General features: G+C 34.7%; 1 protein-coding gene across 1 annotated transcript in view; it reads right to left on the reverse strand.

The window, feature by feature from the left end:
* LOC115215408 (dynein heavy chain 5, axonemal-like) overlaps nucleotides 1-15,712 on the reverse strand; it is a 401,219-nt gene that overhangs the window by 4,645 nt on the left and 380,862 nt on the right. Inside the window, exons 80-83 of the mRNA XM_036505929.1 lie at nucleotides 12,015-12,171; nucleotides 8,163-8,375; nucleotides 5,308-5,436; nucleotides 1,233-1,359 (exon numbers count right to left, since the gene is read on the reverse strand). Of these exons, the coding sequence (XP_036361822.1) occupies nucleotides 1,233-1,359; nucleotides 5,308-5,436; nucleotides 8,163-8,375; nucleotides 12,015-12,171 (626 nt within the window). The remainder of the gene's footprint in view (nucleotides 1-1,232; nucleotides 1,360-5,307; nucleotides 5,437-8,162; nucleotides 8,376-12,014; nucleotides 12,172-15,712) is intronic.

The following is a 15,712-nucleotide window of genomic DNA, read 5'->3' on the forward strand; positions in this document are numbered from 1 at the left end:
AGACTGTTGAAGGAAATGTGGAAGTTGTCCTTTAACAAGCAACATGGACTGAAGGTTTGCAACAAAGTGGACTCTGCTAAATGCATCCAAAAGCCATCTGGTGCTATTAACGTGTAGTCGTCATCATCATCGTTGTTATTATCATCGTCATCAGTAGCAGCAGCAACAGCACCACCACACTTCCGCTGTGGAGGATACAGCAAAGTGCCAGGTATCTCGGTCATCTCATCTGAAAAGTTCAGAGTGCTGAGGCTATCCTTCAGTACTTAGACAACAAATTATGCCTTCTATTCAAGAACATGAACTGCTTCCACAGATCTAGTCAAATTTTATCACAAAGCTTTAGTCTGTCTGAGGATATAGAGAAAACACTCACCCAAAGTGCCATATAGGAGTACCGAACCCAAAATGACGGAGTTGGAAAGTAAATTTCTTAATCACATGGCAATGTCTGCAGCTATTAGTATCAGAGATATAAATAACTTCAAGAATATAAATAACTTCACCAGAAAGCTTTATACGAGTCAGAAACCATTAACTGGAGATGCCAAACAATAGATTCAAATTAAAAAGGAAGGAAGGACTGAAAGTAAGCATGCAAAATAAAAAGAAAGAGAGAACTGGATGGATGGATGGAAGGGTGGATGAAAGGGTGAATAGACAGAGAAGTAGGCAGACAATCTGCAAGACAGATAGTTAGATAGATAAATAAGTAAATGAAAAGATAGATGGAAAGGTAGACCAAGAGATAGACAAGTAGATAGATAGATAGAAAGACAGACAGACAGATAAATAAATAGATAGGAAGAAAAATGAAGAGAAAGAGGGTAGAAGAAAAAAATAGACTGTAAATCAAAACAACAGCGAACAAAAGGGAGAAAGAGAGATTGTAGGAAGTAGAGATAAAACTACAAGTGAATGTTTAAATAAACACATCAACAAAAACATTAGATAAAAACTAATAAAAAGAGGTAAAAAAATTCCTCATTCTCAACAACAGCTACAATGTGGAGTGAGCTTCCACAAGATTGCACCACATGGTAGAAATTGCTGCTGATCTCCCTCAAATCATAACTTCGTATCATAAGAAATGAAGGATACATTGAATAATATAGTCTTAGATAAATTTTGTCTTCAAAAAAAAAAAAAAAATCATCATCTTTTTGTCTGATCGGGGAGAACATGGAAATAAACTGGAACAATGACAACAAAAATAAAGACAAGAACGTTACCTTCTTGAGGGAAAGTATTTATATCTTCTTTCATGGATTTGGTCACTTCATTATTGAGAACCACAGCATCAAGGGCCCAACCTTTGTGAGCTCTAGTAATTTCCTGCCTCATCGCTGTTAAGAAACCCTTTCATGAAAAATAAAATATAGATACATGTTAACAGAAAAATAACTATTTCGTAAAGAGAGTTAAACATAGGTGCAGGAGTTGCTGTGTGGTAAGTAGCTTGCTTCCCAACCACACGGTTCCAAGTTCAGTCCCACTGCATGGCACCTTGGACAAATGTCTTCTACTATAACCTCGGGTCGACCAAAGCCTTGTGAGTGGATTTGGTAGACGGAAACTGAAAGAAGCCCGTTGTATATATATATATATATATATATATATATGTGTGTGTGTGTGTGTGAGTGTGTACATGTTTGTGTGTCTGTGTTTGTACCCCCAACATCGCTTGATAACCGATGCTGGTGTGTTTACGTCCCTGTAACTTAGCGGCTTGGCAAAAGAGACCGATAGAATAAATATTAGGCTTAAAAAAATAAGTCCTAGGGTTAATTTGCTCAACTAAAGGTGGTGCTCCAGCATGGCCACTGTCAAATGACTGAGACAAGTAAAAGAACATATTGGTTTCAAATTTTGGCACAAGGCCAGCAATTTTAGGGGAAGGGATAAGTAGTCGATTACATTGATCTCAGTTCTCAACTGGTACTCATTTTATTGACCCTGAAAGGATGAAAGGCAAAGTTAACTGTAACAGAATTTGAACACAGAGAGTAAAGATGAATGAAATGTTACTAAGCATTTTGACCTGCAAGCTAACAATTCTGCCAGCTCACTTTGAGTTAAACATATAATAAAAAACAAATGTGCCCTTTTAAAGCCTAGCCAGGCTCATGGGCCCAGTTTCCCTGTTTCAATGGCGTATGTGTTCTCCAGCTGGATGGGATGCCAGTCCATTGCAGCGTTACTCATTTTTGCCTGCTGAGTGGACTGGAGCAACATGAAATGAAGTGTTTTGGTCATGAACACAACGCGTCGCCCAGTCCAGGAATCGAAACCACAATCTTACGATCATGGTGCTGACACCCCTAACCACTAAGACATGCACCTCCACTAGTTAAACAAATATTAAATGTATATTAAATGCACATCAAAGTTTAATTTGTAAAGGTGGGTTGATGCAGCATTTTAAACCCTTTCAATATAAAGGAAAATAAAGGAAAAGTAAAACAGATATATGTTAAGAGAACAATAACTATTTTATAAAGTGAGTAAAACAGGAGTGTGGCTGTGTGGAGGTGCAGGCATGGCTGTGTGGTAAGAAGTTGGTTCCCAACCACATGATTCTGGGTTCAGTCCGAGTGTGTGACACCTTGGAGAAAGTATCTTCTGCTATAGCTTTAGGCCGACCAAAGTCTTGTGAGTGGATTTGGTAGATGGAAACTGAAAGAAGCTCGTCATATATATATGATATATATATATATATATATATATATAATATTTAAATATTATTTTTTAGGGAATATAAATTCTGGCATAACAGAGGTACAAATTATTCTCGATGAAGAAATATATTTTAATTTAGAGATAGTAGACCCCTACATCTCACCAAATAAAAAGAATTTTTATTTTTATTTTAAATACCTACTGTTTAATTACTTGGCAACATATATATATATCTTTCTCTCTCTCTCTCTCTCTATATATATATATATATATATATATATATATATATGTGTGTGTGTGTGTGTGTTTATGTATATGTCTATGTATGCATGTCTGTGTTTGTCCTACACCTCCACTGCTTAACAACTAGTGTTGGTTTGTTTATGTCCCCATAATTTAGCGGCTCAGTAAAAGAGATCGATAGAACAAGTACCAGACTTAAAAAAAAAAAGTACTGGGGTCGATACATTCGACTATAAATTCTTCAAGGTGATGCCCCAGCATGTCTGCAGCCTCACAGCTGAAACAAGTAAAAGACAAAAGATATATTGGTTTCAGATTTTGGCACAAGGCCAGCAATTTCAGGGCAAAGGGATAAATAGTCAATAACATTGATCCCAGTGCTCAACTGGTACCTGTTTTATTGACTGACCCTGAAAGGATGAAAGGCAAAGTTTACCTCAGTGGAATTTAAACTCAGAATGTAAAGATGAATGAAATGCCACTAAGCATTTTGACTGGCATGCTAACGATTCCGCCAATTTGCTACCTTTGGGAATTAAACATATATTAAACATACAGGATGGCCAAAAAGTAGGTTTACAGTTATTCAACTATCTCTTTCGCATTCATATATTAACAGTTTAGATCTTAATTATATTAAAATATGAAACCATTATTCTATGCTAATTTAGTTAATTTTGTAAAGATTTCTTTTCAGTTTGCAAGATAGAAATTTAGATGTAATAAAATGTTTAAAAAAAATTTAAAGTGCCTACGTCATAACTGTAAACCTGCTTTTGGGCCACACTGTATATTGAATGTATACCAAAGTTTAATTTGTAAAAATGGGTTGATGCAATATTTTTGAGTGATGCAGTATACTTTAATGAAGCAATTAACTACCAGCTTTGTGCTTCTATCAACATGATGCTGCTTCTATCAGCACAATATTTCAATAACAATAGAAGAGTTAAGGCTAATAGTTCAGTCAATTTTAATTAGTTTGTTAATTAGTAGTTTTAACAAATTTGTATATAATTTTTGGTGTGATTACAGTGAATGTGTGTGATTGTAAAGTGTGATTACGTGGATGTGTATGTATGCATACTTATAGTTACCTATGTGTGTTGGCATGTGTTGATCTGTGCATTTCTATATGTGTCTGCTTTTGTACATACACAAGTCGTCATCATTGTCATCATCATCATCATTGTCATTATCATGGTCGTCATCATCATCGTCGTCATCGTCGTCGTGGTCGTCATCATCATCATCATTTAATGTCTGCTTTCCATGCTGGCATGGGTTGGACAGTTAGAAGCTGGCTAGGCAGAAGACTGCATCATGCTTTGCTGTCTGTTTTTGGCATAGCTCTTATGGCTTGAGGCCCTTCCTAACACCAACCACACCGCAGAGTGAACTTTTAATACATGGGCAGATATTTGTTTCTCTGCTTGCATGTGTGTTTGTATATCCTTGTTGTCATTATCGTCATCGTTGTTGTTGTCATTACATCATTTAACATCCATGGTCCATGCTGGTGTTGGCTGCACAGTTTGACAGGGTCTAAAGATTCCAAAGACTGCATTGTGTTGCCCTGTCTACTTTGGCATGTTTTCTATAGCTGGATGCCCTTCTTTATGCCAACCAATTTACAGCATGTACTTGGTACTTTTTTGTGGTACCAGCACAAACGAGGTTGCTATGTAGCTAGCAAGACTATGAGCCCTAAGAGAGGCAGCTTTATGCAAGGAGATGAAGGGATAAAGTTTGAGAAAATGGACCAGAGCAGAATGAGTTTCTTGCAGCAGAGGAGTTACATGGTTACACACATTTTAGAAGAGAGAGTAGAATGGGGAATGTAATTGGGATGGAGCAGGGAAGAGCTAAAAATTGTGGAGATGAGGTGTTTGAGTGTAATTTCTTTAGGCATTTGGTAAATGGAAGTGAGAAAGAACAAATGAACGGGAAGTGTGAGTGGGTAGAGATACAAAAGTGAAAAAAATAGTGAATGACAGTGAATGAAAGATAGAGAATGGGTGAAGGGGTAAATATCATGAATGAAGAACAAGTGTTGAGAAGTGGATGTAGTAGTCGGGTGGGGTGAAGAGAAGCAGAATAGTAATAGTAATGAGAGAGAGAGAGAAATGATGATGTATGGTTGGGTAGTGTGTGTTGAGGGATGGACAGGCATATTGTGTAGAAGAGTGAGAGACATTTGGTGGTAGAAAAGGAGAGATAATTTGCTAACACAGGGAAGTGATTAATGTAAAATGCGAGTAGAGAGGACAGTATAAGGATGAAGGATGGATATCAGGTGAAATAAAACAAAATAAAAAAACAAACAAAAAACTGTAAACTTATTTATGTATTAACAAATAATGAAATTTGTACATTTTGACTCACCTGTGGATTAAAGAATCCTGTCATCCAGTAACAACAAGGCTTTCTTTCAAAGAGCCATGAAGAGAATTGACTATTCCTTTCCAAAAGATCAGTAAACCAGAATCCTAGTGTTGATGATTCCCAGGAAATCTACCATGAAAACATTAAGATTATTTAGAATTGTTGATTGATTCTATCTTGTTTCATTTATCATTCTGTCTGATTTACAAGAAACATTCTGGCAATCACTGGCATGTGAACACTAACTGATGCATATCTGTTTTCATATCATTTTATGACAAGCAGAAGAGTACTCAAGACCTATTAATACAAACTGCATGCTGACTCAGTATCTCACCCATAAATCTTTTGATTTTTGAGTGCAATCAACTTCACCTGCTCAATTTCACTGACAAAACTGGGGACATCCCAAGATTTATGATAGAAGACTATGCAGCAAAAGTGAAGTTAGCACATCATGGCTTGAAGCAAACTTGTTAACAAAAATATGAAATTTTCAAATATTTAAAAGTAAAATGAGAATAATGCATATATAGGCTTATATGAAATTTGCTGCTCAATTTGTGCAAAATAAAATCAGATACACTCTGTAAGCCAGTATTACCATGAAACACACCATGGTGATACATACATATATATATATATATATATATATTGCATAAAATCCATTCTGTCTGTCTGTTTGTGTGTCTTCTAGGATCTTGGGCATCCTCCATCCAATTGCACTCAAATTTGATAGGTAGATACCAACGGTATCAGGGCATGTATAAGTCTTGAAGAAATTACAAAAATCGATTCCAGGTGAGAATGCGATATGTAAAGCTATGGGAACGTGCATTTGTATGCGCAAGTATATCAGCTGTTGTGATTGATACTATGCATACGAGAGAAAAATGCACGTGCAGTTTGTGCAAAAAAAGCCAGCTGGCTTGAAATAATACCACAAAATGCAGTATATTTAAGAGACCCCAAAAAGTTAAATGTTTGACAACTCGGCACCGTCCATTGCAAGGGGAGCCTTTTGCTCATATATATAGCGTTATACTAATACATCTGTTTGTTTTGTACACCACCTGTCTTCATCTTTTGTTTTTTCGTAAACTCTCCCTATATATATATATATGAAGTAACTTTACATCAAGAAGCAGAACTCAAGATTTTATATCATTAAATTTGAATGCTTTCTACACCACGTTAAATTATTTAAGTCTTTAGCATTTAAACTGGCCATATCACAGGAGTGGCTGTGTGGTTCCAGGTTCATTCCCACTGTGTGGCACCTTGGGCAAGTGTGTTCTACTATAGCCTCAGGCTGACCAAAGTCTTGTGAGTGTATTTGGTAGATGGAAAATGAAAGAAGCCTGTCGTATATATGTATATATATATGTATGTGTCTGTGTGTGTTTGTGTGTCTGTGTTTGTCCCCCCAACATCACTTGACAACCGATGCTGGTGTGTTTGCGTCCCCGTAACTTAGCGGTTCGGCAAAAGAGACTGATAGAATAAGTACTAGGCTTACAAAGAATAAGTCCTGGGGTCAGTTTGCTCGGCTAAAGGTGATGCTCCCACATGGCCACAGTCAAATGACTGAAACAAGTGAAAGAGTAAAAGAGTATATCTGGCCAAAATATTCTCCCTGTCTTATATTCAAACTGGTGAGGTCAAACCTTTCACACCAACACTAACAATATTATTCTAAAAATTAGCAGTTACTTCATCAAAATTGCAAAGCTACAAAACAATTAATCAAAAACAATATGAATAAATAAGCATTATTTTAAACTAAATTACGTGAATGCTAAATGGTTAATAAATACATCACTTAGTTTTTAATGTCCATTTCTTCTTAAATTTTATAATAGCCCAACTAACATTTTTTTACTACCAGACAGCATTGGAACAACTCTGAAAACAAATTTATATGAAAATTTTGGTGGAACTGTTGTCTTGATGCTCTTGTAATTCTAAACATACTGTGAAGAATTTTCTAGTATCATCATTGCTGTTATGGTACCTAAGACTTTTATCTAATTCCATAGGACAAGAGGATTTAATCTCAGTTCCACGAAACACCAAAATACAATTTCTAGTGCATCCCTATTCTACACTATCTAGTAGTTCCCTCATTATTATCATAGACCCACACTGCCAAGTGACAATAATCCATAGCACAATGCATAGCTTTGACACTGATGGCAACAGAAGCTTATGTTTCACTTTCAAGCAGTGTTGTCTGTAGCCAGAAAAAAATCCATAAAGATAATCAAGAAAAAAAGATTATTAATAAGTTTTTATGGTTGTGGAATTTAATCAGATATGGATTCTTGAAGAGTCATATCCGAAATATATTAATATTAGCATGTTTGCATGTGCATAAAATTTCATATTTCAGAGAAATGTATCTCCTTTATAATTCCCAGTAGAGTAAATATGATCAAATCATAGAAAAATTGCAGGAAGATTACAAGAGATCTCAACCTATTTATTTACTCTCACTTACCTCACAGCATGTTAGTTTTCTATAATTTATTTTATTTTTTTTTATCACAATAATGTTCAGAAATAAAGCTAAGGCTAATATTTAATTTAATTTCAATTTTTACTTTTTACATATTTCTTTAAAACATTACTTTTACGTCAGTAGTATACATTATCAAAATATATAACTTCTTGTATCAAGGGTCCTTTACTGAATTTTCTTAAGTGATTCTTTTTAACAAACACAAAATGATTGCATATCCTGTTACCAGAGATCTTTAAGCATGACTGACCCATCCACTTCCATAATCATCAATGTACACCAAATGCCAAAAGAAAGAAGATTTTCAAAGTTAGAAATACTGGTTTATACAAACTTTCTTCCAAGTATTGGGAACCCTGGCATTAAACATGTTGTCCAAAGCATCTTGTAGTTTCTCACTCATGATTATTGTTCCATCAATGGCCAGTTTGAGGTCTTTTAACGTTACCCGGACTTCACCGATCACCTTCTGCATTCTGTCTATTTCTTGCCGTAAGAAGATGTTCAGAGGCTGAAGAATACCCATCTTACGTAAACGCTCCTTCACCTAAAACAAGGATTGAAAAAAAAGAAAAACTAATCACAGTCCAATTGTGTAAGTTAGAGTTATTTTTAATGTCACCACCACCACCGCCACCGCCACCCCCACCACTACCATCATCATCATCATTAGTGTTATGTCAACCACTATTACTGAAGCCCACCCCATCACTTGAGCTTACCAAACCTAGTAATATGACATACCAAACTAAATCACCCCAAATAACATAACAAGTCAATTGCCATCTCAACTCTCATAGATAAGAATGGTGATGATGATGATGAAATAGGTTTGAAGTCTTTCATTTCTTCAATAAAGAAATAAAAAGAAACCAAATTTTTCATACCAGCCAACCAGTCAGCCAGTCAGCTTGCCTGAAACCACTTTGGTTCTGTCATATCAAAACATCCAGTTTTAAAAATTTTCATATTGAAATTAAAATTGTTTATTATCATTTAAATGGGAAACTCTTAATAAGTCACATTGCAAACACAAGATTACTAATGACAATGTTATTTTTGTTTTTGTACTAGATTCTTGCAAAATCCACATTATTTTTCAAATTAATTGAAACACACGAGTAATGTACTTCTGTAGAACACCAGTAATACACTAGTGAAAAACATTAACTACTGGTATGGAAACAATCTAATAAAGAGTGACAATGGTCAAATGGACATAATATTGGTTTCTTGCTTGAAATTTCATGAGTTTATATTGTAAAATTCAGGCTGTTTAGTGTAGTAAGATGACACAAAGCACACTGTGGGATGAAATAGCTTTCAATATTAAATTTTGTCCATCCATTTTATAATTTCAAAACAGATACACTTGCTAAAATCAGTTTTATACTAGTGTTAATAGAATATTACTACAACAAAATCTCTTTACAACAGATTTATGGCCTTCTGCTGCTAATAAAACAAAACAGCATTTGCATTGTGCGGATTCTTTTATAAGTATGGAATTGAATAACTCTTTCTTACATTTACCTCACAGCAGAGATTGTTGATAGTGGCTGCATATAATAATAATAATAATAATAATAATAATAATAATAATAATAATAATAATAATCTTTTCTACTATTGGCACAAGGCCTGAAATTTTTGGGGAGGGGTGCAGTCGATTAGATCGACCCAGTATGCAACTGGTACTTAATTTATCGACCCCAAAAGGATGAAAAACAAAGTCAACCTCGACAAAAGCTGAACTCAGAATGTAGCAGCAGACAGAATACTACTAAGCATTTTGCTTGGTGTGATAATGATTCTGCCAGCTCACCACCTTAATAATAATAATAACAATAATAATAATAATAATAATAATTATAATAATAATAATAATTATAATAATAATAATATTTGATCCATCGTATCTGTTTGATTCCAGGATTGTAAAGAAAGGGGATGAAAAATTAAAAGTATACAATCCTTTAAAATTTGGAGTATGAAATCTGTAAAAGTTATGCCTGTAATAATTGGTGCATTAGGAAATGTGAATAAAGATATAGACAATTGGTTTAAGAAGATTTGAATAGAATATCCCGTAGAGCTTCATCAGAAAGTTTGCCTCTTAGGGATAGGAAAGATTATCAGGAGGGTTTTAAGCACTTGAAAGACTATTGAAAGCTTGTAGATATCTAAGGTTACAGCTTGTAGATATCTAAGGTAGTAACCAGTTACCCACATAAATTCTATCAGGTATAAGAACCTGAGTTAAATCAATCATAATAATGAGAATAATAATTATGATGATGATGATGATGATGTTGATGATGATAGGAATAGAAGAGCGAAGGTATGTTCTTAGAAAGCCCCATAAATGTAAAACCCCAAGACTAAATTGGACTCCTAATTTCTAGCTATATTGTTTGACAGAAGTGCATAAAAATCTTGTATCTATAACTGTGATCAATCAGAACCTGGAGCAAATACCTGCCTGGCTGACTGAAGAAACAACCTACCCACTACCAAAATTCTTAACAATGTAATATACCATCTCTTTTGCATGGGCAATCTGAAGCTGTTTGCAAGGAATTACCAAAAACTAGAACTACAAACAGCTGTTAAAGAGTTTAGCAATGACATGGATTCTGGCCTTGATAAGTGTACTAAAGGAACTTTTGTATGAGGTAAGCTCAGACAAACAGGATCTATTAAATTAGATATTGACACTACCATCAAGGAACTTGACCCACAAAACACTTATAAATATCCAAGGATATGACATAAGTCATGCCACTATAAAGGAAAAATAAGAAGGGCGTATTAGAGGAGAATATGACGTGTACTGAAGATTGAACTTAAAATCACATTGAAGTCATTAGTACCCGGGTACTTTCAGGAGTTCAGTTCAGTTTTAATATCATTACTGGAATCCTATGGAACTCTAATGCATGGACAGGAAGGCAAGGAAATTATTGACATGCACCACCTTAATGCAGACATTGATCTTCTGTACCTACCTAGTAGCAGTGAGGGAAGAGCAGTGATGCAATTAGAACTCTACTATAAAACCTTCACTATAGGAATGAACAGGTACCTATCTAGTACAGAGGACTGAATGCTGTAGCTTGTATGTGGACATGAACGCAGCAAAATGTTACATTCTATTGTGAAGGAAGCTTGTAAATTCACAAGGAAACTTAGCATTAACCCTGAATTAGATGAAAAACCTGAAACCACTTCTACCGTGTAAGCAAGATAAATCAAGCAGACTGTTAAAAACAATGTATAGAAACAAATATAGGAGTGGTGGAGCCAGAAGTCCCCACATGGATAATATATTCTTTGAGGTCAAAATGCTGATGTTGACCAGCCAACAGCCCATCAGTGGGTTGTATTTATTCATTTACTTGTATTTGCAAATGTACAATTGTCTTCTTATTTTGTCTGTTTATATCAAACCATCAATATACTCACATACAGTGGACGCTCTCATCAATAAAATAAAAGTAGAGTTACCTTCTTGAGTCATGCTGACTCACAAGAGGTGGTTTCCCAATTTCATGGTGTATAAATTCCACACCTTGATGGGATGCTGGACCGTCACAGGATTACTCATTTTTGCCAACTGAGTGGACTGGAGCAATTTGAAATGAAGTGTTTTGCTCAAGTATACAACATGTTGCCTAGTCCAGGAATTGAAACCATAATCTTACAGTCATGAGTCGAACACCCTGACCACTATACCACACATCTCTCATCAATACTAATGAAGTATGAACATCTTGTTTTTCTGTTGCCTGGGGGACCTGTTCATTGAATAAGCATGTGAAGTAGCACACTATTCCACAAACACATGTGGCCTTAATGTAATGCTATAATAAAATCAACAGAACATAGTGAGACAAAGTTAGACCTTTGAAGTGAAGGGGCAGGCCACAAATTTCTTAGTAGAGATCATTATGGTTCTGATGTTGCAGATGTGATCTGTTCATTAGGAGAGATCAGAACAGAAAACATGTCCATTTGATATTGATTAGGCTCATAGAAATGTTAATTCCCTCCAACAGGTAAAAATGAACCACTGAGTTACAGTAAACCACTTTCTGAAGAGAGAATGTAAGAACCACATTAATCTAGGTACATCCACAAACAGACAGACATATAACAATAGTGAATAATATCAAAAGCTTTTTACCTCATGGGGCTTGTAATCATCTGGAAGCTTCTCAAGCATATCATTAGCAAGATTGTATACCACACTCTCTCGTGTTTCACCCCCACTACTGCCAGAATCTTTTGGCTGGATGTTCACAATAGTTGCTAACATTTCATTGGCTGTGTTCGTTTGATACCTGAAAGGGAGAAGATGGTAATACTGATTATAATGATGATGGCTAAAGATTTCTTTAATTGTCTGTTAGAAGTAATACAAAATAAGAGTTGAGACCAGACAAAATTAAAAGATACAATTGGTACAATATAATACAACAATAAATGTAATAGGCTCTATGCTAAATTGGATTTATATTTACAGTAAAATATTGACACACACACACACACACACAAACTCTCACACACACAAACTCTCACACACACACAAAAACACACACACACACAAACTCACACACACACACACACACACACACACACACACACACACACACACACACACACACACACACATGTGTATGTAATATATGCATGTTTTCTCTTTTGCAGAATTGCAGAATTCAAGCCAGTCACTAACAAAATGGCAAGGCTCTTTCTTTTTAAGATAGCTCTTGAAAGTTAGTGGTTATTGAAATTGGTTCATGTGTGTGTGTACATCTAGATAAACTTGCACTTGTATAGCGAGTGTATTCCATATGTATGAGTGATTGTTTACATGTTTCCAGTCCAGGAAATTTACTTATAAGGGTTGATAGGATACTCTACAAATTTTCACTGTATCTATAATTGATTGTACAGTGGAACCTCACTTTACAAATTTAATTTGTTCCTGAAGGCTATTCATTACCTGAAGTGCTTGTAAACCCAAACTCTTTTTCCCATAGGAAATTCAAGAGAAAGCATGGCGAATTTGAGTAGGGATGTGCACTGAGCCAAAGCAAGAAAGAAACTGATTCTTTCTCTCTGATACTCCCAGTTTGTTGCCAGCCATTGCTGCTAGCTTGCATGTTCATTACTCAAGACACTGTTTCTCATCTGAGATATTTTATGTTCAAAAACCTGTCTGTAAACTGATTTGTTTATGATGAGAGTCATTTGTAAACTGAAATTCCTCTGTATTTGGTGATGCCAATCACTTCGCTCTGTTCCTTTTTCTTTTTGAGAACCCCAGCATTTCTAGGTTTTTATGTAGATCTGTTATGCAATCCAATAAAAAAAAATAAAGGGGTAAAAACCTCCTTTGGTCATGAATGACCATGAAACTGCATCTAGAAAGTTACCCCTTGAGGTACAAGTTCGGGCAAGGTTGTTTATGGAAGACCAGCAATCGCTATGCATACCAGCCTCCCCTCTCCATGCCACTGATGTTATCCAAGGGAAAGGTAAAGGCTGATACAGCTTGGCACCAGTGGCATCACAACTCATTTCTGCAGCTGAGAGTGAACTGGAGCAACATGAAATAAAGTGTCTTGCTTAATAACACAACACACAGCCTGGTCCAAGAATTGAACTATTTACCTCATAATTGTGAGCCTGACGCTCTAACTACTGAGCTGTGTGCCTTCACAATCTTGTGCTCCTATGATAATAGGTACAAATGGAAATATATAAGAGCTGGTGCTTTCTCACAAACTCCTGTCCATAGATATTCCCCTTTCCCACCAATTTTTGATGAAACATCCATGTCCACAAGGCAACTGGCTTCTGAAACAGTGCATTACATTTTTTGTTTGTCTGGCCTATAGTGCTTACATTGGATGCTGCTTTTATTGGAAAGTTCTACTAATATTCTATCTTGAAACATGTGAATACATTCTGGTCCTAGCATACCTTTGCTATGGTCATCGAGTAAATCCTTCCTGTGGGTAGCATGAGAATTTTAATGATAATGTCATATCTCATGGGAAGGTAGTGGCTTGTGGATAATTTCTAGATGGCTGCAGATGAGACAGGTAATACCTTCAGTACAGGTATGACACAACCAACCTTTTTCTGATTCAGTGTGACAAGCCTAGAAGATCCTTATCTCTTGATCAGGTATTTAGTAGCTTTCTCTTGTTCTTGGATAGCAAAGACTTAGCTTTCAATGCAAGATGTGATGTATTTATTGCATGTCCAGAAGAGGATACTATTCCTGTTCAACATTGTTGGTATTCTTTAGTGCTGTAGCTCATCTAATCACATTACACCACAGTTGTGCTGTTTGTTTATGTTGTTTGGAAGAAGAACACCACTATGGTTGACTCCGAATGGACTGTGCCACAATATAAATGGACATACACAGAGAACAGCCTTCAGCAGAGTAAAGCCAAGAGTTGTGTATTGTTGAGGGTTATTACCACTATCTTGAGTAGAATGACTTGTAAGGACATTATTATTATCTCATTATATCGTACGTGGAACATGATACAGCAGTTTACATTCCAGTTTCTTCCCCCAAATGACTATTTATTATCTTGGAGTAAGTGGAGCATTTACAACCTTGGTGGTGAGGCTTTTCATACTGTGATATAGATTGAATGGTTAGATGAGTCCTTTCAACCCAGTGTCTTACAATTCATTGCATTCTTTTGTCATATTTTTATAATATAATATAATATAAGATATAATATAATTTTATTTATTAATTTTATATATATATATTATATATATATATATATATAATATATATATATATATATATATATGTATGTATATATGTATATTATCTTAAACAAGAATATTATTGACATAACTTCAAAGTGTCTTACTATTCATTGCATTCTTTTGTCATATTTTTATAATATAATATAATATAAGATATAATATAATTTTATATATATATATATATATATATATATATATATGTATGTATGTATGTACATTATTCTTAAACAAGAATATTATTGACATAACTTCAATGTTTTGGCCAGTAAAGCCAACATTGGATTGCTGCAACTTTGAAGTCACTGTCAACAGCATTCTTGTAGAAGAATAATAAATTCGTACTCTACAGAAGTGTAGTGTAACTCATCAGATTAATGTAATATATATATATATATATATATGGTGCCAAGACAATTCCTTAATGCTTAATTCATCACCAACCAATTCTTCATTTGTGTCCAACTCAGAATGTTACAAGGTTATTTCATTGTCATTCTGGTCTCAGTTTTTAATGTTTAAATTTCAGTTCAAATAGTGAAATTAATTAAGATAATTAAACAGCTGCAATAGGTGTTGAATAGTTGCTTAGGTTGGTTCCTAGACAGTTTTGAGCTGGTTGTCTTTTAGATATAAAATGTGTTAATAAAAAATATAGATGTAACAAAGAGAATATCTTATACATACATTTTATATATATATATATATATATATATATATATAACAACAAAGTTGCAAAACGTTTACTTCCATTACAAAGAAAGTGATGTTCACACCTAAACTGCAAAAATATTCCTAGCTAGATGAGACAGGCAAAAAAAGATGATATGCAAATATATCAACAAGCACACTAGAAATGTGATAGACAATTATAATTTTGAACAAAAAATGAAATTTCTTTCAAACAATAGCTCATGATATAAAGTTTTAATATCTTAACATTTTTGCTTAATAACTTAAATTTTTAGTTGCCATTTTTTTCTGTTCTTGATAAATTTTGAAATAAATAAATTTTAGTTTTAATTTTTTTCTATAACCATTTATTTTCCTTTATTCTATTTTCTACACATGTCGTTCTAT

This window comes from Octopus sinensis, linkage group LG9 (assembly GCF_006345805.1).
Source record: "Octopus sinensis linkage group LG9, ASM634580v1, whole genome shotgun sequence".
Taxonomy (NCBI): domain Eukaryota; kingdom Metazoa; phylum Mollusca; class Cephalopoda; order Octopoda; family Octopodidae; genus Octopus; species Octopus sinensis.